Source organism: Mesoplodon mirus (assembly GCF_964341445.2).
Source record: "Mesoplodon mirus genome assembly, chromosome: 2".
Taxonomy (NCBI): domain Eukaryota; kingdom Metazoa; phylum Chordata; class Mammalia; order Artiodactyla; family Ziphiidae; genus Mesoplodon; species Mesoplodon mirus.
In genome coordinates, this window is record NC_138977.1 from 60730028 (window position 1) to 60753745 (window position 23718).

General features: G+C 41.7%; 1 protein-coding gene across 3 annotated transcripts; it reads right to left on the minus strand.

Annotated features, from left to right (window-relative positions):
• Positions 1-439: 439 nt before the first annotated feature.
• On the minus strand, positions 440-23054 carry PLA2G12B (phospholipase A2 group XIIB). Of its 3 annotated transcripts, none has more exons than XM_082634637.1 (4): positions 22682-23052; positions 11273-11361; positions 7645-7810; positions 440-1556 (listed from the first exon to the last, which is right to left on the minus strand). In XM_082634637.1, exons 1-4 carry the CDS (start codon positions 22890-22892, stop codon positions 1435-1437), a joined length of 588 nt encoding a protein of 195 aa, XP_082490763.1. In that variant the 5' UTR covers positions 22893-23052; the 3' UTR covers positions 440-1434. The 3 variants fall into 3 exon arrangements, with proteins under 3 accessions (XP_082490763.1, XP_082490764.1, XP_082490765.1); XM_082634638.1 differs by having other exon boundaries at positions 442-1553; XM_082634639.1 differs by having other exon boundaries at positions 1429-1556; positions 11285-11361; positions 22682-23054.
• Between the last annotated feature and the right edge of the window lie 664 nt (positions 23055-23718).

Sequence of the window (23718 nt, forward strand, 5' to 3'; positions counted from 1 at the left end):
CTATGCCCTCAGACTGATAAGACAATAGAAAAAGGTATAAAGCTATACCGTACTCTATTTTGTAGGTGCTTAATAAATTTTATTGAGATAAATATCCTAAACCACAGAGATTAATTAATGTTATCTGCAGTTAAATCTGCTTTCTTAACATGCCAATTCATTTTATGGCTTTACATAAGATCATAAGATTTTTTTTTTTTAGAAACAACTGCAACAAACATTTCGAATTGGAACCAGTGAAATTAATTAACAAAAGGAAGGGAAGGGAGAAAATGATGTAGATCAAAGATTGGTAAACTTTTTCTGTAAAGGGCCAAAGGGTAACTAGTTTAGGCTTCCTGGGCCATACAGGCCCTGTTACAACTACTCAACTCTGTTGTCCTAGCACAGGAACAGCCGTAAACAAATGTGAGCCTGGCTGCGTTCCAGTAAAACTTTACCAGAACAGGTGTTGGGCCTGATCTGGCCCATGGGCCTTCATTTGTCAATCCCTGACTTTAGTGGCCCTTAGGCCTCACAGTGCATCAGAATCACTGGGGAGTGTTTTTAAAATACCAACACGTAGGTACCACCCCCGCCCCCAGAGGTTCTTTGGCTTTTTAATGCTCCTCAGGTGACTCTAATCTGCAATCAGGGCTGAGAACCATAGTTTAGGGAATGGCCCTCGGTCTCTCACTCCCCTCAGTTTTCAGGGATTTTCCTAGCTGTCTTCAGTGGCAGTTTTTACCAAGTGCTTCTCAGATCTTAACAGGACACTAATACCGCTTAGTAATTGGAAATTTCAACAGGAATAGTTCAATGAAGGAAAAAAATGGAACCTTAGAGGCCTAACACCATCTGACCTCTACCTCCATTGGCTTTAATCAGGTAAGCCTCTGACCTTGCCTTGTTCTTATCTCTTAAGCACCAGTGGGAGTAACTGTTATCATTGATGGAACTTACCAGGTTGGGTTCTGTTCTCTTCTAAGTGAAATGGAAGCATATTGGTGATAATGGAATTCATTCATCTCTTTTCAAATTTTCTAAAAAGTACACTTTATTAAATGTGAGATGCTTACTGGCAACTGAAACATGGACCAGAGGAAAGTCATTGCCTCCCAAATGGTTGGACTCTCCAAAATTTCACTTATGAATATAATTATTAATTCCAGGAATCCTGGTATTTTAGTCTTTAAGAACTGAATTTCCAGGCAAATATGTCTTGGTTGGGGAGACCAGTGTTAAAGTGAAGCATAGTCTTCAAATCACTCCATGTCTTTTTTCCAATTCTCCTCAAATGATGACTCGCTTTTCAGCTGTAGAATAGTGTTTCCTTTCTCCTGCTTTGCGGTATCCAAACTTTTGGAAAAAAGAATGAGACACATCTGCCGTACTACCATCTCCCAGACTGACGGCTGTGGTGTCACTCAAAACGGGAAAGGAATCACCTCTTCCTCATAAGTCTTCTTTCTCCTCTTCTGCACAGATGCAGGCTGCCCGCTGACTGTTCATAAAGGGCCGGCAGCCCAAGGTCCATACAGTGTTGAACACAGTATCAGCCAGAGAATCACAGGCTACTTGAAAAAGATTAAGAGAAATATAAAGGTTAATATACAAGACTACCCCAAGTAGTCTGAGTAATTTTGAAGAGGCAGCGTATTTCCAAGGATAACATGATACCCAGAGGAAAGTAGAGGCAGGGATGCAAATACAGAATTAAAATGAAAAAATAGATTTAAGAGAAGCTTTTTCAGAGGAGCTTCTATCCAATCTAGTAAAGCAGAACACACTTTGGGATGCCCTCCTTTTATGGGCCTCCATGTAGAAACCATGATTAGCAATCAGAATGCCCCACATCACTGTGCTCACGCCATGGAAAATTTACCTTTTTTTTTTTCAGAATACTCCCTCAAATAACACTACTATGTTTCCTATAGCTTTCCCTATTCAAGTGTGGGTTGAATAACCAGGTTGCTAATATTTCGTGGAGGATTTTTGCATCTGTATTCATCAGGGATATTGGCCTGTAATTTTATTTTCTTGTGGTGTCCTTATCTGGTTTTGGAATAGGGTAGTGCTGGCCTCTTAAAATGTCTTTGGAAATGTTCCCTCCTCATCTGCTTTTTGAAAGAAGGATTGGTATTAATTCTTCTTTAAATGTTGAAGCCATTTAAATGGCTGGCTAATTCTTCTTTGAATGTTGAAGCCACTTTAAAAGTGAAGCCAAGGGGTTTCCCTGTTGGCGCAGTGGTTGAGAGTCTGCCTGCCGATGCAGGGGATGTGGGTTCGTGCCCCGGTCCGGGAAGATCCCATATGCTGCGGAGCGGCTAGGCCCGTGAGCCATGGCCGCTGAGCCTGCGCGTCCGGAGCCTGTGCTCCACAACGGGAGAGGCCACAACAGTGAGAGGCCTGTGTACGGCAAAAAAAAAAAAAAAAAAAAAAGTGAAGCCACCTGGTCCTAAATTTTTGTTTGTTGGGAGATTTTTGATTACTGCTTCAATCTCCTTACTAGTAATAGTTCTGATCAGATTTTCTATTTCCTCATGATTCATTCTTGGTAGGTTGTATGTTTCTAGGAATTTATCCATTTCTTCTAGAATGTCTAACTTCGTGTATAATTTTTCACAGTAGTCTTTTATGGTTCTTTGTATTTCTGTGATATTAGTTTTAATGTTTCCTCTTTCATCTCTGATTTTATTTATTTGCATCCTTTTTTTTTTTCTTGGCCAACCTAGCTAAAGTTTTGTCTATTTTATCTATTTTATAAAACAGCTCTCAGTTTAACTGATCTTTTCTATTGTCCTTTTAGTCTCTATTTCATTTATTTCCACTCTGATCTTCCTTATTTCCTTCCTTCTACAAACTTTAGGCTTCATTTGCTTTTCTTTTTCTAGTTCTTAGAGGTGTAAAGTTAGGTTGTTGATGTGAGATCCTTCTTTTTTTTGATGTTGACATTTATTGCTATAAACTTCCCTCTTAGGACTGCTTTTACTGCATCTCATAAGTCTTGGTGTGTTATATTCTCTTCTGATTTCTTCTTTGGCATATTGTTGTTCAGTAGCATGTTGTTTAATCTCCACATTGTTCTCACCACTTCTCTTCAATACTGTACTAGAAGTTCTAGCCAGGGCAATTGACAAGAGAAAGAAATAAAAGGCATCTAAATTGAAAAGGAAGACAATATGCAGATGATATTATCTTGTGTACAGAAAAGCCTAAGGAATCTACTAAAAATTTCTTGGAACTAATAAATGAGTTCAGTAAGGTTGCAAGATTAAAGATCAGTATACAAAAATCAATTGTAGTTGTATACATTATCAGCAAATAATCTGAAAATACAACTAAGAAAACAATTCCCTTTATAATAGCATCAAGGGATTTCCCTGGTGGCACAGTGGTTAAGAATCCGCCTGCCAGGGCTTCCCTGGTGGCGCAGTGGTTGAGAGTCTGCCTGCCGATGCAGGGGATGTGGGTTCGTGCCCCAGTCCAGGAAGATCCCACATGCCGCGGAGCGGCTGTGCCCATGAGCCATGGCCGCTGAGCCTGTGTGTCCAGAGCCTGTGCTCCACGACGGGAGAGGCCACAACAGTGAGAGGCCCACATACCTGAAAAAATAAATAAATAAATAAACTGAAAAAGTAAAAATAGAATCCACCTGCCAATGCAGGGGACACGGGTTCGATCCCTGGTCCAGGAAGATCCCACATGCTGTGGAGCAACTAAGCCCTTGTGCCACAACTACTGAGGCTGCGTGCTGCAACTATTGGAACTCGCATGCCTAGAGCCCATGCTCTGCAACAAGAGAAGCCACTGCAATGAGAAGCATGCGCACCGCAATGAAGAGTAGCCCCCACTTGCTGCAACTAGAGAAAGACTGTATGCAGCAACAAAGACACAACACAGCCAAAAAAAAAAAAAAAGCATCAAAAAGGATAAAATACTTAGGAACAAATTAAACAAAAGAGTATAAGACCTGTGCTCTGAAAACTATAAAACATTGTTGAAAGAAATTAAAGAAGACCCAAATAAGTGGAATGATATTCATGTTCATCGATCAGAAAACATAATTTTGTTAAGATGGCAATACTCCTTGGGACTTCCCTGGTGGTCCAGTGCAAAAGAATCCACCTTACAATGCAGGGGACACGGGTTCAATCCCTGGTCAGGGAACTAAGATCCCACATGCTGCAGGGCACCTAAGCCCACGCACCACAACTACTGAGCTTGCACACCTCAACTAGAGAGCCTGCGTGCCGCAAACTACAGAGTCCACGTGCTCTGGAACCCGTGCACCACAACTACAGAGCCCATGCGCCCTGGAGCCTGTGCGCCACAACTAGAGATGAGAAAACCCACATGCCACAACTAGAGAGAAGCCTGTGCACCATGATAAAGAGCCCATGCACCGCAATGAAAGATCCTGCATGCCTCAGCAAAGATCCCGTGTGCTGCAACTAAGACCCAAAGCAGCCAAAAATAAATAAAATAAATAATAAATAAATCTTTAAAAAGAAAAAAGATGGCAATACTCCTCAAAAGGATTTACAGAGTCAACAAGAGTGCTATCAAAATTCCACCTGCCATTTCTTTTTTTTAAATTTTTATTTATTTATTTTTTGGCTGTGTTGGGTCTTCGCTTCTGTGCGAGGGCTTTCTCTAGTTGCGGTGAGCTGGGGCCACTCTTCATCGCAGTGCGCAGGCCTCTCACTAACGCGGCCTCTCTTGTTGTGGAGCACAGGCTCCAGACACGCAGACTCAGTAGTTGTGGCTCACGGGCCCAGCCGCTCTGGGCCTAGCCGCTCCGCGGCATGTGGGATCTTCCCGGACCGGGTCCGAACCCGTGTCCCCTGCATTTGCAGGCGGATTCCCAACCACTGCGCCACCAGGGAAGCCCCCACCTGCCATTTCTTGAAGAAATTGACAAGCTGAACCTAAAATTCATATGGAAATGCAAGAGATCCAGAATATCTGAAGAAATCTTGAAAAAGAACAAAGTTGAAGGACACTTCCTGATTTCAAAATTTACTACAAAATTACAATAATAGGAACAGTGTGGTACTGGCATAGATCAATGGAATAGAATTGAAAGTCTAGAAATAAACACTGCAATTATGGCAAATTGATTTTTGGCAAGGGTGCAAAGACAATTTATTGTGGGAAAGAATAGTCTCTTTCAACAAATGGTGCAGGAACAAATGGTGGGAAAGAATAGTCTTTTCCAACAAATGGTGTATGTCCACATACAAAAGAATGAAGTTGGACCCCTTTCTTACACAAAAATTAACTAAAATGTATCATAGGTCTAAATATATGAGCTAAAACAAAACTCTTAGAAGAAAACTTAGGAGTAAATCTTTGTGACCTTGAGTTAGGCTAAGCCTTTTTACATATGACACCAAAAGTACAAGAAAAAAATTTTTAAAGGATAAAATGGACTTAATCAAAATGTAAAACTTTGGGGCTGCAAATTATATCATCAAGAAAGTGAAAAATCAACTCATAAAATGAGAGAAAACATTTGCAAGTCATATATCTGATAAAAGATTTGCATCCAGAATATATACAAGAAGTCTTATGACTCAATAATAAAAAGACAAATAACCCAAATTAAAAGGGGGCAAATGAATAGACATCTCTCCAAAGCAGTTATTTAATGGCCAATAAGCACATAACAAGATGCTCAACATCATTAGCCATCAGGGAAATGCAAATCAAAACCACAATGAGATATAACTTCACACCAACTAGGGTCTGTAATAAGATAGATAATAACAAGTGTTGACAAGGATGTGGAGAAATTGGAACCATAATACATTGCTGGTGGGAATGTGAAATGGTATAGCTGTTTTGAAAATCAGTTTGTCATAAAATTACCATCTAACCCAGAAATTCCCCTCCTAGATATATATCCAAGAGAAACGAAAACATGTCACCACAAAAACTTGTACATAAATGTTCATACCAGAATTATTCATAATAGCCAAAAAGTGGAAACAACCCAAATGTCCATCAATTGATGAATGGATAAAGAAAACATATTATATCCATACAATGGAATGTTATTCAGCAATAAAAAGGAATGAAATACTGATACATGCTACAATATGGATAAACCTTGCCAAGTGAAAGAATCCAGTCACAGAAGACCACATATTTTATGATACCATTTATATGAATTGTCCAGAATAGGCAAATTTATAGAGGTAGAAAGCAGACTAATGGTTGCCTAGAGCTAGCCAGGGGAACGATGTAGTGGGACTGCTAATGGCTCTAGAGTTTCTTTTTGGAGTGATGAAAATGTTCTAAAATTAATTGTGGGGCTGATTGCATAACTCTGTGAACATATTTTAAAAAGCAGTTAAATGGTTGAATTGTATAGTATGTGAGTTATATCTCAATAAAACTGAACAACAACAAAAAAATGAAGAATCAGAGTATTTCAAGCAGAGGGAACTGAAGAGGCAGAAAGATTTGCGCCATCAACCCACATAGTTTGGAATAGCAGAAATCAGGAAAGAAATCAGAAATAAGCAAGATGATGCTGGAGAGGTAGGCTAGGACTGAATCAGAAAGGGCTATGAATGTCATGCTAAGGACTTGGATTTAATCCTAAGGAAGAGGAACCTATTGAAGGACTTACATGGAGGGTGGAGATGATCAGATTCGTCTGGTATGAAAATATACCTGCTCTCTATGGGGTCAATAGATTGGATGGGACCCAGAGATTGTGTTAATCTGTAGTAACCAGGCAAGTGATATATCAAAGAGATATTTAGGAGAAAGAATCAATAGGATGTTGCTTGGAGGGAGTAACTTGACCTGACCCTAGATTAGCAGCAGGCACTTTTTCACCTTTTGTAGGTACAGATAGAATGATACTCCCTTTTACAGGACCTAATTAATTATTCATATTTTCAAGCCCTCACACATTCACTTCAGGACGACACTCTAGACATTGATCTATAACAAGATCCAAGATTCTTCCTGCGGCTGACTTTCTCGGTGGCATGGGGCCAGCTCTTCATAAGCCTGAATTTCAAACTTCACTGTCTAAAAATATACAGTGCTAATACCTGGATGTAATGTTCGGGCTTCAGAAACTAAAGGATTACAACTTTTCCTAAGGTAAATTAGGAAAAAGAAATTACAGAGTCAGTGCTAGAAATTAGGTAGGTAAGCAGTTGTTTGAAAATAATTATCCTCAAAGATATAGAGACCTTTACACAAAAAAGATAGATTTTTAAATTAAAATTCTTTCCCTGATGAGAACAAAATAAGAAAAAAAAAAGGCTTAAACCCAACCACATAGTCCTATACAGAATAATTCCTGATATGGAAAATTATTTAACAGTGGAATGGATAATGAAAGCCAGTTGGGCAAGTCTTGCTCTGTCCTTAGAGGATAGATTTTATTTCTCTGGGAAGGCTTTGGTATGGCCCTGTCCATCAGGAGTGGTGCCAGCAGCTCCTGGGCAGGACAGCAAGAACTTTAGTGAAGGATTGCCCAGAGTCTTCCTTCCCCCTTGCTTGCATTGTTCACAGAGTTCTATTATGAAAGATCAGTGAGCTCTGATGGTCTCTGAGTAAAAGGGCTCTGGCTACATTTCTGTGTGAAAACAGGAACAAAACTCCCTGCTCACGGGCAGATGCACTTAAGATTCCTACCTTCTATGTTGGAGACAAAGCCCAGACTCCGCTTAAGGTCAGAGCAGATAGAGTGGAGACACCATCGGAATTTTGCATCACAGCGATACTTGTTGGCACCGCAAGTGTCATAACAGACGTCCAGCTGGTTGCAGCACTTGGTCATTGCTGGAATGCCCAAGTCCATCTGAGGAAAAGTGAAGGAAGAAAATGCCACGTTTAGACCAAGGACCTTAGGCAACCTCGCCTACCTTGTTCTCAAATTCCTGTTACAGATTCAGATCAATTCAGAAGCACCGATGACTGGAAAGAATACATCAGGTTGACAGTCACAGGATGCTAAGTTTTGATCATGATCTAATTATTAGTTTAATAACTTTGAATGGCCCACTTTTCTTCTTTTTCTTTTAGGGTTTAGTAATTTTCAAATTCACAGGCCACTATAGTGCTAAAAATAGAAATCAGAAAGTTAGGCAAGAGGGCATAGCTTCAAGACTTGCAAATTCAACTAAAACCTATGCTAAATGAGATTTTGTTTAAACAAAAGATTCCAAGGCTCAGAAGTATGAAAAATTAAGCCTCAGTTCATGAAGAGGTCACCAGCATTTATCAGGGATCCATTCCATGCAGCACTGTTTTAAGTATGTGTATATGTGTTTGTATGTGTTGAGGAGCAGAGTGGGGATAGAACATAGTTCCCGACCACAAGGGGACTATGATCAAACCACAAAGTAACACACACACACACACACATTTATAAAGCATCCTATAAACAATTACAAATGTGTCATAAACTAAGTTCATAAACTGCCACATGTAGAGTTACCAAACAGGAATTTTTTTGAAAGGATTATTAGAGATGATGGTAGACTTAAGATACAGCAGGTAAAGAAAGGAAATAATGAGCATATCATATATGAGCAAGTCAACTAGTTTGTTTAGTCTTTCAAGGGTCTTTGCAGGGTGATGTATTATATATTTTTATTTTATATATATATATATTTTTTTTTTAATTAAGGAGAAAGGCAAGTTGATAGATGGCCTTGACATCCAAAATAGCAAGTTAGATTTGATAAAGACTCTTGAGGAAGGAAGGGACATGATACAATAAGTGATTAAACAAGAGTAATCATTCTGTGGTTTATAAAACAGATGAGAACAGGGTGAGTTTAGACATGGATCTTTTTTTTTTTAACATCTTTATTGGAGTATAATTGCTTTACAATGGTGTGTTAGTTTCTACTTTACAACAAAGTGAATCAGCTATACATATACATATATCCCCGTACCTCTTCCCTCTTGCGTCTCCCTCCCTCCCCATCCCACCCCTCTGTGTGGTCACAAAGCACTGAGCTGATCTCCCTGTGCTATGCGGCTGCTTCCCACTAGCTATCTATTTTACATTCGATAGTGTATATATGTCCATGCCACTCTCTCACTTTGTCCCAGCTTACCCTTCCCTCTCCCCATGTCCTCAAGTCCATTCTCTAGTAGGTCTGCATCTTTACTCCCATCCTGCCCCTAGGTTCTTTGGGTTTTTTTTAGATTCCATATATATGTGTTAGCATACAGTATTGTTTTTCTCTTTCTAACTTACTTCACTCTGTATGACAGACTCTAGGTCCATCCACCTCACTACAGATAACTCAATTTTGTTTCTTTTTATGGCTGAGTAATATTCCATTGTATATATGTGCCACATCTTCCTTATCCAGTCATCTGTCGATGGACACTTAGGTTGCTTCCATAGACATGGATCTTTTGCAGTTCTTCTCATAATATAGACATGGACTTGGATGGAAGCTGTGAAAATCTGATTTCAAGATATGAGTGGGGATTGATTAACCAGCTATCATAGATTCTTTCCTCTTGGGTCTCCTTAAGTGTTCTCTTGCTTGAACTTTTACTGCAAGACCACCTAGAGCAGAATATGGACTTTGGTAGTTTAAAATGCCCTTTTAAGCAAAAACCAAAACAAAGCATTATTACATTAAGAGATAATCTAACTCATTAGACTAGGCAAAGGCCTGGACTCAGCAATTCTGGGTAAATTCCCATCATCTGATACCTGAAGCAAACTACTTTGCTTGCACCTCACCCCTAAACCTAAGAATACATCATAACAGAGGTAACAGAATTAGATGAGTATAGTGGCTATCGTTCAATTCAACTCAACTGGAAATTCTTGAACTAGTTCTAAATAATATTTGTACCAGTAAACAAAATGACATTACTCCCAAAATAGAGTGCATACCACTTCCTTAGCTACTAAATTGATATCAAGTAAAAGATATTAGCCAAAAATACATTGTTTCTCTAATGTATATTTGGAAGGATTGTTTTCTGTGTCCATTCACATATTGATGATTGTGGACCAGGTTAGGCGTACAGCTGTGAAGGTTGTTCAGTGAACAAGAGTGTCATATCTAAGAGGGCACCTTCCCACAAGACATCATAGATTTATATATTTATTAAGAAAAATATCCAGCCAGTGGCAGGCATTTCCTTTTCTTACAAAATCAGTATATTAAGCTTAGTTTCTTTCTTTTTTTTTTTTTTTTTTTGAGGTACGCGGGCCTCTCATTGTTGTGGCCTCTCCCGTTGCGGAGCACAGGCTCCCGACACGCAGGCTCAGCAGCCATGGCTCACGGGCCTAGCCGCTCCGTGGCATGTGGGATCTTCCCGGACCAGGGCACAAACCCATGTCCCCTGCATCGGCAGGCGGACTCTCAACCACTGCGCCACCAGGGAAGCCCTAAGCTTAGTTTCTGACAAATGGAAGAATACCATCTTGAGGAAAGGGAACTTTTTTTCAATTTGCACAAAAATGCTACATGGGTGAGCAGCATTTTAGTTAGAAAAATAAACATTATGCTGCTTAGAAAATGACTACAAAAATCTTTTGAACCAGCAGAAAAGTGAAGTTTAGCCCGATTAAGACACCAACTAAAGGCATAGCTAAACTATGATTTTAGATATGAAATCCTTCTACCTACATGTTACATGATACCTCTTTTCTAAAGTGAAAAAGGTAAAAGGGCTTCCAAGGGGTCTTAAAAGAAATTAATTATTCCTTGTTTTTAGAGGAAGTCGACAGTTTGAGAAACAGTCAGAGGCAAAATGATAAATGTTTAGCCAGTAGCTGGTTGTGTGTATGGGCGTGTGGGTGGGTGGAGGTGTGTTTGCAGGTTCCTATGATGTTAATACTCCAAACATAGTTGATTTGACGGTACCATCACCAAGTCAGCCGCTTGCAAAAGTGCTGAGGATACAGCAATCAGCCCTCACTGGTACTGGTCAGTACCAGTTTGCTCCAGTACATCACTGGAAAGTCTCACCAATTTAAATAAGTCAAACTTGTCAGATGTATTTCAAATTAAGTTATGTTTGGTTCACTAAGGCTCAGCTGATATTTGCATTGGTGCTTTCAGAGTTCACTACACAACGGCTTATCTGGGGGATAGCTGCCTCTGAGGAAAGGAAATCGGAAACTTTCTTTGAAAATTACCTCCCTTTCTCTGTATCCAATTTAAAATACTAATCATATTTCTCAGTCATATTCCTTAAGTGCTGAGTTCCATAAGTGGTAACTCTTGGATTAGTTTTAATTAAAACCAATCAACTAAGAAAACAATGGTGGTGTACATACACTTTCTGGTACCTTGAGACCCAGGAAATAGGAACTGCAGCCGTTGGGCTCCTGAGGCTTGTATCCAGGTCTGGGCATTGGTGCCTTTCCTAGCAGGGGAAAGAGAGGAAAGAAGCGAGAAGAAATGTTTAGAAAGTAAGCATTTGGGAACATTCATCAAATAAAAATGATCTAAAAAGCATGTTCAGTTTTTCCTTTAAAAGTCACTGCTCATGGGACTTCCCTGGTGGCACAGGGAAGAATCTGCCAGCCAGTGCAGGGGACACAGGTTCAATCCCTGGTCCGGGAAGATCCCACGTGCTGTGGAGCAACTAAGCCCATGCGCCACAACTACTGAGCCTGGGATCTAGAGCCCAGGCTCTAGAGCCCGCGAATCACAACTACTGAGCCTGTGTGCCACAACTACTGAAGCCCACATGCCTAGAGCCCGTGCTCCGCAGCAAGAGAAGCCACCGCAGTGAGAAGCACACGCACCGCAACAAAGAGTAGCCCCCACTCGCCGCAACTAGAGAAAGCCCGCGTGCAGCAGCAAAGACCCAAAGCAGCAGAAAATAAAATAAATAAAGAAAAAAATTTTTTTAATTAAAAGAAAAAGTCACTGCTCCTCACCAGACTTAAATTAGGTGGTGATGATGATTATGATGATATCATAAAAGAGTAATAACCTTCAGACCAGGTTGGCGTTTTTCTCCAAATATTGAAGAATTTTATGAGCACTTACTTACTAACAATTCTAATGTTTCTTACATGCACGACCTTGAAGATAAGGTCTGTGGCAAAACCAAACTGAAACTCAAGGTTTCTCATTCTTCTATCCACTGTAAGACCACATACTATGCACAAAGATCTGATCATACACTTAAGGGATCAGAATTAAAACAGTACCACAGGGCTTCCCTGGTGGCGCAGTGGTTGAGAGTCTGCCTGCCGATGCAGCCAACACGGGTTTGTGCCCCGGTCCGGGAAGATCCCACATGCTGTGGAGTGGCTGGGCCCACGAGCCATGGCCGCTGATCCTGCACGTCTGGAGCCTGTGCTCCGCAACAGGAGAGGCCACAACAGTGAGAGACCCGTGTACCGGAAAAAAAACACAACAACAACAGTACCACAAACTTTCTTAGAATAGCGTGAAGGAAATTTTGCAAGATTCCATAAATGCAGACAAAGCATTGTTTACCAAAGGGCAAAGAAAACACCCCAATGAAACATTTTAGGCATTTGTGTCACAGAACTAAGGCGAAGCTATCTGAAAAGCTTTGGATTTCTTGGTTTCTCCTACTTGGCTTTTGGGTAATTTTATAATCTTGCAAATGCATACAGAGAAGCTTTGTCAGTGTGTCAAGGGTAGTCATTATAGATAAATATAACCTTGACCTGAGATGACCTCAGGACAGTCATCTGCAGTGAGTATTTTTATCCCATTATCCAGATAAGGAATATGGGGCTAAGAGGTTTTGTGACTTGTCTGAGTCATATAGAAAGTGGGGGGAATTGGGATATAAATCCAGATATCCTGTTTGTCTCCAAAGCCCATGTTCTTTCCCCAGTTCCTTTGCCTTGTGTAGGAGATGCAAGACATAACAGAAGACAGAGGAAATAAGCTAAGAATTAATCCTCCAAGTGAGACACATGGCATTTCCTCTTTCTTTTCTTTAATCTTCTCCTGCCAGGTATTTTATTTTCAATTATTTTGTATTATGAAATATTTCAAAACCGAAGTCAGGTAAACAAATACCCATGTACCCACTACACAAACACAATGAATGTTAACTTGCCAAACATGCTGTAAGTATTTCTTCTGTTTAATTAAATGGTATAACTACAGTTGAAGCCCCTTTGCACCCCATTTTTCTTTTTCTTTTTTCCCATCTTTCTGTTTTAATTTTTAGGTATGAAGTCTATGCTTTAGAGCCCTCCCTCCTTATTATTCTTAAAAACTGCCTTCATTACTCTTGGACTTTTACTCTTGCATATGAATTTGAGAGTCCAATTAGTCTACATGAGACATATAGATTATGTCTACAAGAGACGAAATGAGGATTTCTATTTAAAATACATTGAATTTATAGATTAATTTGGAGACAACTGACTTCCTTATAATATTCTGAATTCCCAAACATGGGTCTAATATAGCTTTCTATTTACTTAGGTCTTCCTTTATGTCTTTCAACAGAGTGTTATAATTTTCTCCATATATTTATTATACCTCCTACATACTGTATTATTCAGATGCTTAAACAAGATAGGATATCTCATCAAGATCCAGAATTAAGGCTCAGAAGACTGGAATGATAAATCTGACCTTTTCTGGAACCCAGGCTGCTTCTAGCCTTCAGCTCTACCAGCCCTGGAATTTAGCCCTGACTCTCATGGTCCAAGATGGAGCTTCAGCCAACACATCCATATTACAAGCAGCAGGATGGAAGAAGGAGGTGGAAAGGTCAGAGCTCCTCTCTTTAATAAACACACTCCAGGGCTTCCCTGGTGGCACAGTGGTTGAGAGTCCGCCTGCCAAGGCAGGGGACACGGGTTCATGCCCCGGTCCGGGAAGATCCCACATGCCGCAAAGCCGCTAGGCCCGTGAGTCATGGTCACTGAGCCTGCGTGTCCGGAGCCTGTGCTCCGCAACGGAAGAGGCCACAACAGTGAGAAGCCCACGTACCTCAAAATAAATAAATAAACACACCCCAGAATGCTACACACATCACTTCATCTTACTTCCCTTTGGCCAGACCTTAATCAAATGGCAACACCTAGTTGCAAATGTGGGCTAGGAAATGAAGTTTTTCTTCAATGGAGGCAGCCATGAGCCCTGCTGGAAGTTGGGAGGAGGGCTTCTGAATGTAGAAAAGGGGGACAATAAGCAGTCTCTGCCACAGTCTATTTGGGTATTTGTTGCTGTGGTACAACATGTGTATATGATGGTGTTTCAAGGTGGCCCTCAGTGATCCCCATCTCCTGGTATTCATAACCTTGTGTATTGTCCTAGGGTTGGTCTGTGTAATCAACAGAATATGGCAGAAGTGGAGCCATGTTGCTTCCAAGATTACATTATAAAAGACTACAACTTCTGGGAAGGGTAAGCTGGGACGAAGCGAGAGAGCAGCATTGACATATATACACTACCAAATGTAAAACAGATAGCTAGTGAGAAGCAGCTGCATAGCACAGGGAGATCAGCTTGGTGCTTTGTGACCAGCTAGAGGGGTGGGATAGGGAGGGTGGGAGGGAGACGCAAGAGGGAGGGGATATGGGGATATATGTATACATATAGCTGATCCACTTTGTTATACAGCAGAAACTAACACAACATTGTAACACAATTATACTCCAATAAAGATGTCAAAAAAAAAAAAAGGCTACAACTTCTGTCATGGAACGGTCCATTGGTAAAAAACTAAAGCTTCCTGCTAACAGCCACATGAGTTTGGAAGGAGATCTCCAGCTTCAGTCATATCTTCAGAGACTGTAATATCAACAGGCAGTGTGACTACAACTTTATGAGAAACTCAGAGCCAGAAACACCCAGCAGAGCCCCTAGATTCCTGACCCTCAGAAACTGTGTGATACAATAAATGTTTGTTATTTTCTGCTGCTAAGTTTGGGGATCACCTGCTACTCAACAATACTTAACTATTGCAGTTGCCATTATGATTTGCATCTCTTTTTCATTACATTTTTTTCTACGACAGCTTTATTGAGATGTAATTAATATATTATATGTTCACCCGTTTAATGTGTGTAATTCAATGGGTTTTAGCTTTTCACAGAGTTGTGAGACCATCACCACAATCTAATTTTAGAACATTTTAATCATCCCCGTACCCATCTTTAGCAGTCATGCTCCATCTTTCACAGTTCATCCATATTATCATTATGGCTGAATAATATTCCATTCTCTGGATCTACCACAGTTTGTTTATTCATCCACCATTGATGGATGTGGTGGTCATTTCCATCTTTTGGCTATTGTGAAGAGTGCTGCTATGAATAATTTTGTACAAGTATTTGTTTGAATAGCTGTTTTCAGTTCTTTTGGGTATACATACCCGAGGAGTGGAATTGCTGGGTCACATAGTAATTCTGTTTAACTTTTTCAGGAATTATCAGCAGGCTTTCTTCAGCAGCTGTACCATTTTGCATTCCCACCAGAAATGCACAAAAATTCCAATTTCCTCAATTCCCACAGTTTCACTACAATGTATCTATAGGTAGACTGTGTATCCTTACCCCACTTGGAACAATCTGAAGACTCGGGTGTCTTTCACCTCTGGAGAATTCACAGCCCTTGTCTGAATTTTTTATTTTCTTCATTCTCTATAGTTTCTCCTTCTGGGACTCTTACACTGAATGGTGAGTCTTTTTAATCCTGTCCTTCATATATCTTAATCTCTCTTTCATATTTTCTATCTTTTTCTCTCTGTACCGAATTTTTACTAGCTTCATCAAATTTATTTTCCATTTTACTAATTATCTCTAGGTTGACTGACTGCTAGGTTATCTGCTATGTAACCCATCCACTGAGTTTTTTTCTTTTGATGACTATAATTTTCATTTCTTGGAGTTCTATGTAAATGTTCTTTAAATCTGTGTATTTGTTTTCATTGAGTTCTGTTTTTTAATTATGTTTTCTATTGCTTCTTTTATTTCTTTAATAATTTCAAATGTTGTTATTTTTTATTATCTCCAGTCCTTGGGATGCCGTTTCATTTTTTAACGTCTACTGACTCTCCCGCATGGTGGATTATCTTTTCGAATGGTATGTAATTGTTTTCAGGAGGGCTTGTTTTTCTAAATGAATTCCTGTGCCCTGTGTCACATACTACAGAGTAGTCCCTAATTGCTTTTGCTGTGGCTCTGGGAGTCCCAAGATAAGTGAGACATATGTCTTTATGTTAATTTCTCAGATTGGGATACTCACACCAGGCCACCTGTATAGATTCAGATTCCTCACCTATGCCTAGTGTATGCTTCAGGTAGTGATTTTTTGTGTGTGTGTGGCTGCATTGAGTCTTCATTGCTGTGTGTAGGCCTTTTCTAGTTGCAGCAAGCAGGGGCTACTCTTCCTTGCAGTACGCAGTCTTCTCATTGCGGTGGCTTCTCTGGTTGCGGACCACAGGCTCTAGGTGCGTGGGCTTCAGTAGTTGTGGCTCACAGGCTCTAGAGCGCAGGCTCAGTAGTCGTGGTGCACAGGCTTAGTTGCTTTACGGCATGTGGGATCCTCCCAGACCAGGGCTTGAACCCATGTCCCCTGCATTGGCAGGTGGATTCTTAACCACTGCGCCACCAGGGAAGCCCAGGTAGTGATTTTTCTTAGTGGATGTTCTTTATTCCTCCTCCAAGCTCCAGCCCCAGGTGGACAGAAAGCATTCTTGCTACTTCTTGGAATATTGGATAATCCAATAATCTAATCCCTTTTAAACGGACTAGACAGTTTCTCAGGCTCTAAGCTTTATGCAGACTGTTCAGTTCCAACTTCCCAATTCTTACAGGTGAAATTTACTTTTCCTCTCTCTGTATGAGCAATAAAGCCCATTCCTCAGCCCCTGGAGTTTATATATGTTCCAGACTGACACCCCCAAGGGCCATGGCAGCATCAGCTCCTGCTACCACTTTGGCTTTTTGTTTCCCCTTCATTTCTGGAACTTGAAGTTTTCCCTTTATTTCATTCTAGGTTGAGTGTGTGTTTTTTGTTTTAATATTTTATATCCACCCCGTCTTTCTTGTTATTTGTAATGGAGAGGTCCTGTACTTGTTGACAGAATCCACCAGCCCACCAGTAGTCCCTGCATTACTTTTCAAAGGTCTTGAGAAATATAACTTAGCATTGATACTCTACTAACCTGCCGTGTGTGTGTGTGTGTGTGTGTGTGTGTGTGTGTTTGTAGCACTAGGAATACGGGAATGGGTAAAGTGTATTAAATAATATTAGTAATCAAATTACACATATGAAAATAATCACACTATGTCATACAATTTAAGCGTATTGTCTCTTGGAGGTGAGACTATGGTGATTTTATTTTTTCTTCAGATTGTTCTTTTACAAATGTTCTACCTACACTAGCTTTATAGAAATCAGGGAAAAAATTTCAATGAAGAAACAAATGTCTAAATTTGATGGTGAAATTTAACTCTTTAATAATTTCGCTGATAAAGGGCTTTTGCAGCAGACTCTGTCCAGTTTCCTGAGTTACCCTCTGCCTTTTTTGCAGTTGGTAACTCACTGCTGTATTTACAGCAGATAAAACTCTGATATCCCAGTTTGAAAGCTAATGGGACACCAACTATAGATACGTCCCACCTGGCCTGATATTGATGACAGTTTTTTATTTTAATATTTTACAAAAGCTGTAGAAATTCTATTTGAAGCTTGAATTAAAAGTTCTAAGAAAAAAGGTGATGGTTTGAGTCCAGACAGAAATCAGGTACTATATCCTCATATTACAGTTGGAGCAGATTTGAGTTGTGTTGAGTCTTTTCAGTTTGATGTTTTGAGTCTAGGCATCAATAATGTACAATGTCCACAAACTAATTTATTTTTTGGTTTTGGCTATTTATAGGAGTTGGAGGCTGACCATCTGATCTTCTGGATGAGGGCTTGGCAAACACTGGCCCAAGTCCAGCCCATTGCCTGTTCTTGTATAACCTGCCAGATAAAAATGATTTTTATATTTTTAAATGATTGGGGGAAAAGTCAAAACAAGGATAATATTGTGTGACATATGAAAATTATTTGAAATTAAAACTTTAGTGCTCACAAAAAAGTTTTCTTTCAGAACACAGCAACATTCATTCCTTATGTATTAGCTACAGCTGCTTTCACAGAAAAAAGAGCCGAATGTTATGATCTTGATGTGAGGATGGTCTTTTAAGCAAGACAAAAAATGCAGAAGCTATAAAGAAAAGGACTGATAGACTGGTTCTTAGGAAAATTTAAAACTTCTGCATAAAGTGAAACTCCACAAAACACTTAAAAGACAAATGAGGGAGTTAGGCATGAAACCCGAAAGTTCTACCCGCAGGAAGGTCCGCTGCTTCCCGGGCTCCTCTGTTTTTCTCTCTGTTTTGTCACTGAAAAAAGAGTAAAAATGTCTGGCGCTTTATCACCCAGGCCAAGGGTTAAGCCTCTTAGGAGGGTGTGGCCCTTCTCCCCACCCAGCTTGTTCCCGCAGAAGTGGCTCTGTGTGCTCCACTAGAGGTCTGCCTAGGAGTCCAAGGGCCATATTTGAAGGGCACATCCTGCTTCCTGCCAGAAACCCTCAAATACAGCATGAGGAACACAACAAGGGAACAAAACAGAACTGTGACAATTTAACTGAAGCAATAAACTCTATTTCAGTCACTAAAACAGATTAAGTTACTGCATGAGGTAAGGCGAGCGACTTGTCCTGGTTTGCCTGGGACCATGCTTGTTTTAGTATTTAAAGTCCCACGTTCCAGGAACGCGCACCCCTTCCCTCCACCACTGGCAAACCTGGACATTTCCTCACCCTTCTTGAGAACAACCTTTGCTCTCGAAGTCAGTAGCTGTTTTTTTTTTTGGGGGGCCACAGGTCCTCTAAGAATCTGATGAAGGCTGTGAATTCTTTGTCTAGAAAAACGTATAAACTCACAGGTTCATAGAATTTTGCTCTAAGATTTCAAATAAAAAGGTTCAGATAAAAAGTTCTCCTGAAAATAAGAACGCTGATATTTAAGGATACCTTTCTTCCTAGAACTAAACCCAAGAAGAAAATCATCATGAGGTCCTTTTATCAAAGTGTGACAGTGTGGTTGATAGCTTAAATCATGATTTCCAAGACACAGAAATTCTGCCTCACAGACCTTCATAAAGGCACAGAACACCTAAATCATCACTTGATGATTTCTTCCAGAAGCTGAGAGGATGTTGTCCAGCCACTGGGATTTCATGTTTTTTAATTTTATTTTGAAAGGGAATCTGAAGAATCCGAATGCATAGTTAACCTGTTCACCAGATTTTCTCATAACATTTATAAAATTTGTTTGGTACCTGCCATGTTCCATATGGCACTAATTCTTTTTTTTTTTCTATTCTTTTTGCGGTATGCGGGCCTCTCACTGTTGTGGCCTCTCCCGTTGCGGAGCACAGGCTCCGGATGCGCAGGCCCAGCGGCCGTGGCTCACGGGCCCAGCCGCTCCGCGGCATATGGGATCCTCCCAGACCGGGGCACGAACCCGTATCCCCTGCATCGGCAGGCGGACTCTCAACCACTGCGCCACCAGGGAGGCCCTGGCACTAATTCTTTATATATATTATCTTTAATTCTTACAACAGCCTTGTAAGGTAGGTATTATTAACATTAGTTATAAACATGAGGAAACAAAGGTTGAGAGACGTAACTTGCCCAAGGTCATCAACAATGAGATTCCCCACCCCCACCCCCAGTACAAACCCCTGATTTTTCCATTACTAGTATTTCTCAAAGTCTGGTTCGAGGACCACATGTGCAGTTCCTAGCACAGACCTACTGAATCAGAATCCCTGAGATGGGAGAGGGAATCGTGTTCACATTAGTGCAGACCCCTTAAACCAGTTGTACCATGTATGCTATTTATCCATGCTGAATCTCATTACATTTACAGCCCGATCATTTGGCAAGTTCAGATGTTGTGTGTTGACCTGAAAACGAATTGTAGATACAAGAAGTGTGGAAAGCAATATTGATACGCTAGTGTAGGCTAGCAGGATACAAATATACCTTTGCCTGTCTGAACAACCTATGGGCTGAATGACCCCTTAAATAGTGCTCTCTACCTTGGTCACACTTTGCAATCACTTGGGAAACGTTAAAAATAACCATGTCTAGGTCCAATCCATGGAGATTCCCATTTAATTGATTTGGGCAGCAGGCATTTTTTAAAGCGGCCCCACCCCCACCCCCCAGGTGATTCTAAGTGCAGAGCAAGGTAGGAACCACTGTTTTAAGCAGTGGTAAGTACCTACCAAATGGCAATTTTTTTTCTTGTAGACTAACTGTTGCTAAATTGTTCCTTCTGACACACACACAAAAAAATTGCCGTTTTTAAAGCAGTTTTTTCCTCAAAGCATGGTCCCAGGACCACCAGCAGCAGGATCACCTGTGAACTCTTAAGAATGCAAATTTTCTGGTCCCACCCCAGACCTACCCAATCAGTATAAGAGGGGTGAGGGCTAGCAGTCCGTTTAAACAAACCCTTCAGGGGATTTGCAGCACAGCGAGTTTCTTTTACAGAAAGAGAAGCTTTGTGCACAAGAAGTGTATCACAAAGCAAACAGAGACTCAGTTAGTTATTAGGCGTTATCTGTTCAAAAGCCTCCTTGATCCACAATCAACTTGAGAAGAAGTTCTGTACTGCTTGGGCACAACCTCCAGGTTCTTGGCTCTACTGCGTTCCAGAGGTAACAAGGCTTAACCCCCTATTTCCTACGTGTTTTTCAGACCCCTGGTCGGACAGGTCCTGTTTGGTAGAGTGAGTGGAGTTATTTGTGTTCCTGTAATCTCTCTGTTGACTATTCCCATCCCCCACCCGTGGCTGCTGCATCGACCGACCCAGGTGCAGGCTTGCAACCAAAATTTGCTAAAATCTTTTAACGCTGTTTTGCTAGAGAAAAAGAGGGTTTGGTTCTCGTTTACCTTAAAAAAAAAAAAAAAAAAATCCTGCGGTTATCTATTTGCTAAGCCACAGACCTAAGTCTTGTGTTGCCTCCAGGAAGGAAAATAGCACCAGTGTTGATCAAATATCTGAAGTGAGTTAACCCTTTCCTGCCCCATCCATGCAAACTAGGTGAGAACAGTCCCTGTGACAAGGCATCTCTGCATTAGTCTAACACGCCTTGGACAAAGACATTGCTAGCGGTCCAGGTGGGTCCTAGCACAGATTTATCCTATGGAATCTTCACAGAGACGCTGCAGCTTCCTTTTCTCAACATTCCCCTCTGAGATGAAAGCTTCTGTGCTGTAAAACTTTGGGTTCTGGAGGATTAACCATGGTCTCTTCGTCACTCCCTGTTTATAAGGAAGGGATTTCCCCCGCTCACAGGTTAAAAAGGTACTGCGAGGCTGTTTGGGTGAGTCCAGCAAGTGTGTAGCTCTTTTTTTTTTTTTTTTTGCGGTACGCGGGCCTCTCACTGTTGTGGCCTCTCCCGTTGCGGAGCACAGGCTCCGGACGCGCAGGCTCAGCGGCCATGGCGCACGGGCCCAGCCGCTCTGCGGCATGTGGGATCTTCCCAGACCGGGGCACGAACCCGCGTCCCCTGCATCGGCAGGCGGACTCTCAACCACTGCGCCACCATGGAAGCCCAAGTGTGTAGCTCTTTTGAGTCTCTCTCCAAGCTGAGTTTTATCTGTTGAGTGTCTGGAGAAAATATTTCTCAAGTGTTTTCCTATTAGGCTAAACTCACCATTTTCATCTTTTAATCCCATGATGAAACATCTGATAAACTAAACAGTGAAGCAAATGCTGTATGAGGCTGTGTATCTTTCAGAAATATTTTCGTTTGCGTTTGAAGTTACCCCTTGCCTCCCAGCTGCAAGGTCCAGGGCTCCACGTTCTGCTCCCGTTACACTGAATTCCAGCGCAAGGTGAAGGAAGAGTGGGCCACAGGGTCTGTTCTTTTGCAGCCAGACCTGCATGCAGGCTCCCATGTACCCTCTTTACAACTCAGGTGAGGTAGTGCTCCTACCCAATTCAGTTCCACATCCCCAGGCCTGCTTGCGGCCTGATCCCTGGTGGACAGAGGCAGCTGGCAGACACCCATCCTACCCACCAAAGGACTGCCACTGCTGACTGAGGCAGGGACAGCTCTCTTGTGGGGTGGGGTGGGGGGTTAGGCAAATTGATCAGAGACTGACAGATCTGGAAGGAAGGTGTGAACTGCATTCAGGGGGAGAGACGAATCCATTTCCAAGCTAGGAGCAGAGTAACTGAGGAAGCTCAGAGTTTTCTGGCAGAATTTTCCCTGAATGTTCAGCTTAGTTTCCATCCCTAGGAACACCTCCCTAAGACATCTCTTATTCCTTCTCCGCACCCTTGCCACCTTTTCCTAAGTACCTACCTGCCTCACAATAAACCCATTACATTGTCCCCAGGGAAACAAGTCTCACAAAACTCCTTGGAATAGGTTTGCCAGATAAAACACAGGAAGCTCGGTGAAATTTATATTTCAGAGAAACAACCAGTAATTTGGCACTATAAGTGTGTCCCAAGTATCTCACATATTTTAACAAAGTTTTGGCTGTTTATTTGAAATTCAAATTTCATTGGGTGTCCTATATTTTTAGTTGCTGAATCTGGCACCCCTCAAAGAGGTGGATAACAGGAAAAAGTGCATGACAGATTGTGGCCCTGCTCAGGCTCTTCACAGGTCCACCAGTGACAGTCTCACCGGAAGAGAGACCGTGCACTCACCATATCGGCATCTGTACTGACAGACTCCATTTTTCCCTCCCAGCAGTTCCAGAAAGGAATCGAAGTAGCTGTTGACAGATTCAAAGCTGCCCCGGATGTGCCGAAGGCCCCAGTCTGAATAGGACTCCTCTGCGTCAGGGCTGGTGTCACTCGGAGCCAGGCCACCCTCCAGGCTGAGCCACAAAATCAAGAAGCTAGTGGCCAGCGTCATCCTGTAGCCAGGTAGGTAGTGAGGTCCCTCCTCAAACCCCAGCCAGTGTCCCAGGAAGTCTGGGTACACGGCCAACCGGCCAGATGCCGAGCAGGACTGGGAAAGGAATTATCTGGAGCACTCACTCTGTGTGTTCCCCAGAGGTGGACTTTAAACACAGCTATGGAGGTTGGGATGAGATCAGGGCAATTAGAAAGGGCAAAGGTTAGGCAGTAGGAGAGCCTATGTGAGGGATGGCCAGTGAGGGAGAGAACACTTCAGAGCGGATTCCCCGGCCCTGGAGCAGGGGGATGTTAGCCAACTTTTCAGAGCCATGAGTTGTGGAGCAATTGGAATTCTACCCCTAACCAGCTGGTTAACCTATGGATTAGTTACAAGTTTGGTCCCCTGGGACAGGACTCTTGACACAAAGGACGTAGCCGCACCCCTAAGCCAGTCACCTACATATGGTAACTAGGGAGATGCAGGAAGATGTATAAAGGACTCAGGAAACCCCCCGTGATGGTGGGTCAACAGTGTCACCTGTACCAATGGTCTGGATATTGTCAGAGTTTGCTCTAAGTGTGCGTGATGGGAGGGTTCAGATGTAGGACCCCAGCTTCTGCGTCGGTCAATGCTTGGCTCTCAGACTCAGTCCTCTAATCTGGCAGAGCTCCTCATCAAAGCCATCCTAGTGCTGAGGCATTTTTGCCTCTGTATTTACAGCAGTATTTTTATTTACACTCAGCAGCGTCTGGTATCTACAGATTGCCCTGAGATAGAGCTGGGGGAACTCAGCGCTCTTAGTGTTGTTCTTCCATTGAGTTGCTTAAAAGTCAGAGAGTTT

What these genes read in the sequence shown, in the direction of transcription:
- PLA2G12B (XM_082634637.1), bottom strand. Translation starts at nt 22,892, where the DNA reads ATGACGCTGGCCACTAGCTTCTTGATTTTGTGGCTCAGCCTGGAGGGT. An exon ending in GTCTCAAGGTACCAGAAAGT is followed by an intron (nt 7,811 to 11,272) that starts GTATGTACACCA and finishes ACTTTTCCTCAG; the next exon opens with ATGGACTTGGGCATTCCAGC. An exon ending in CTTTGTCTCCAACATAGAAG is followed by an intron (nt 1,557 to 7,644) that starts GTAGGAATCTTA and finishes ATCTTTTTCAAG; the next exon opens with TAGCCTGTGATTCTCTGGCT.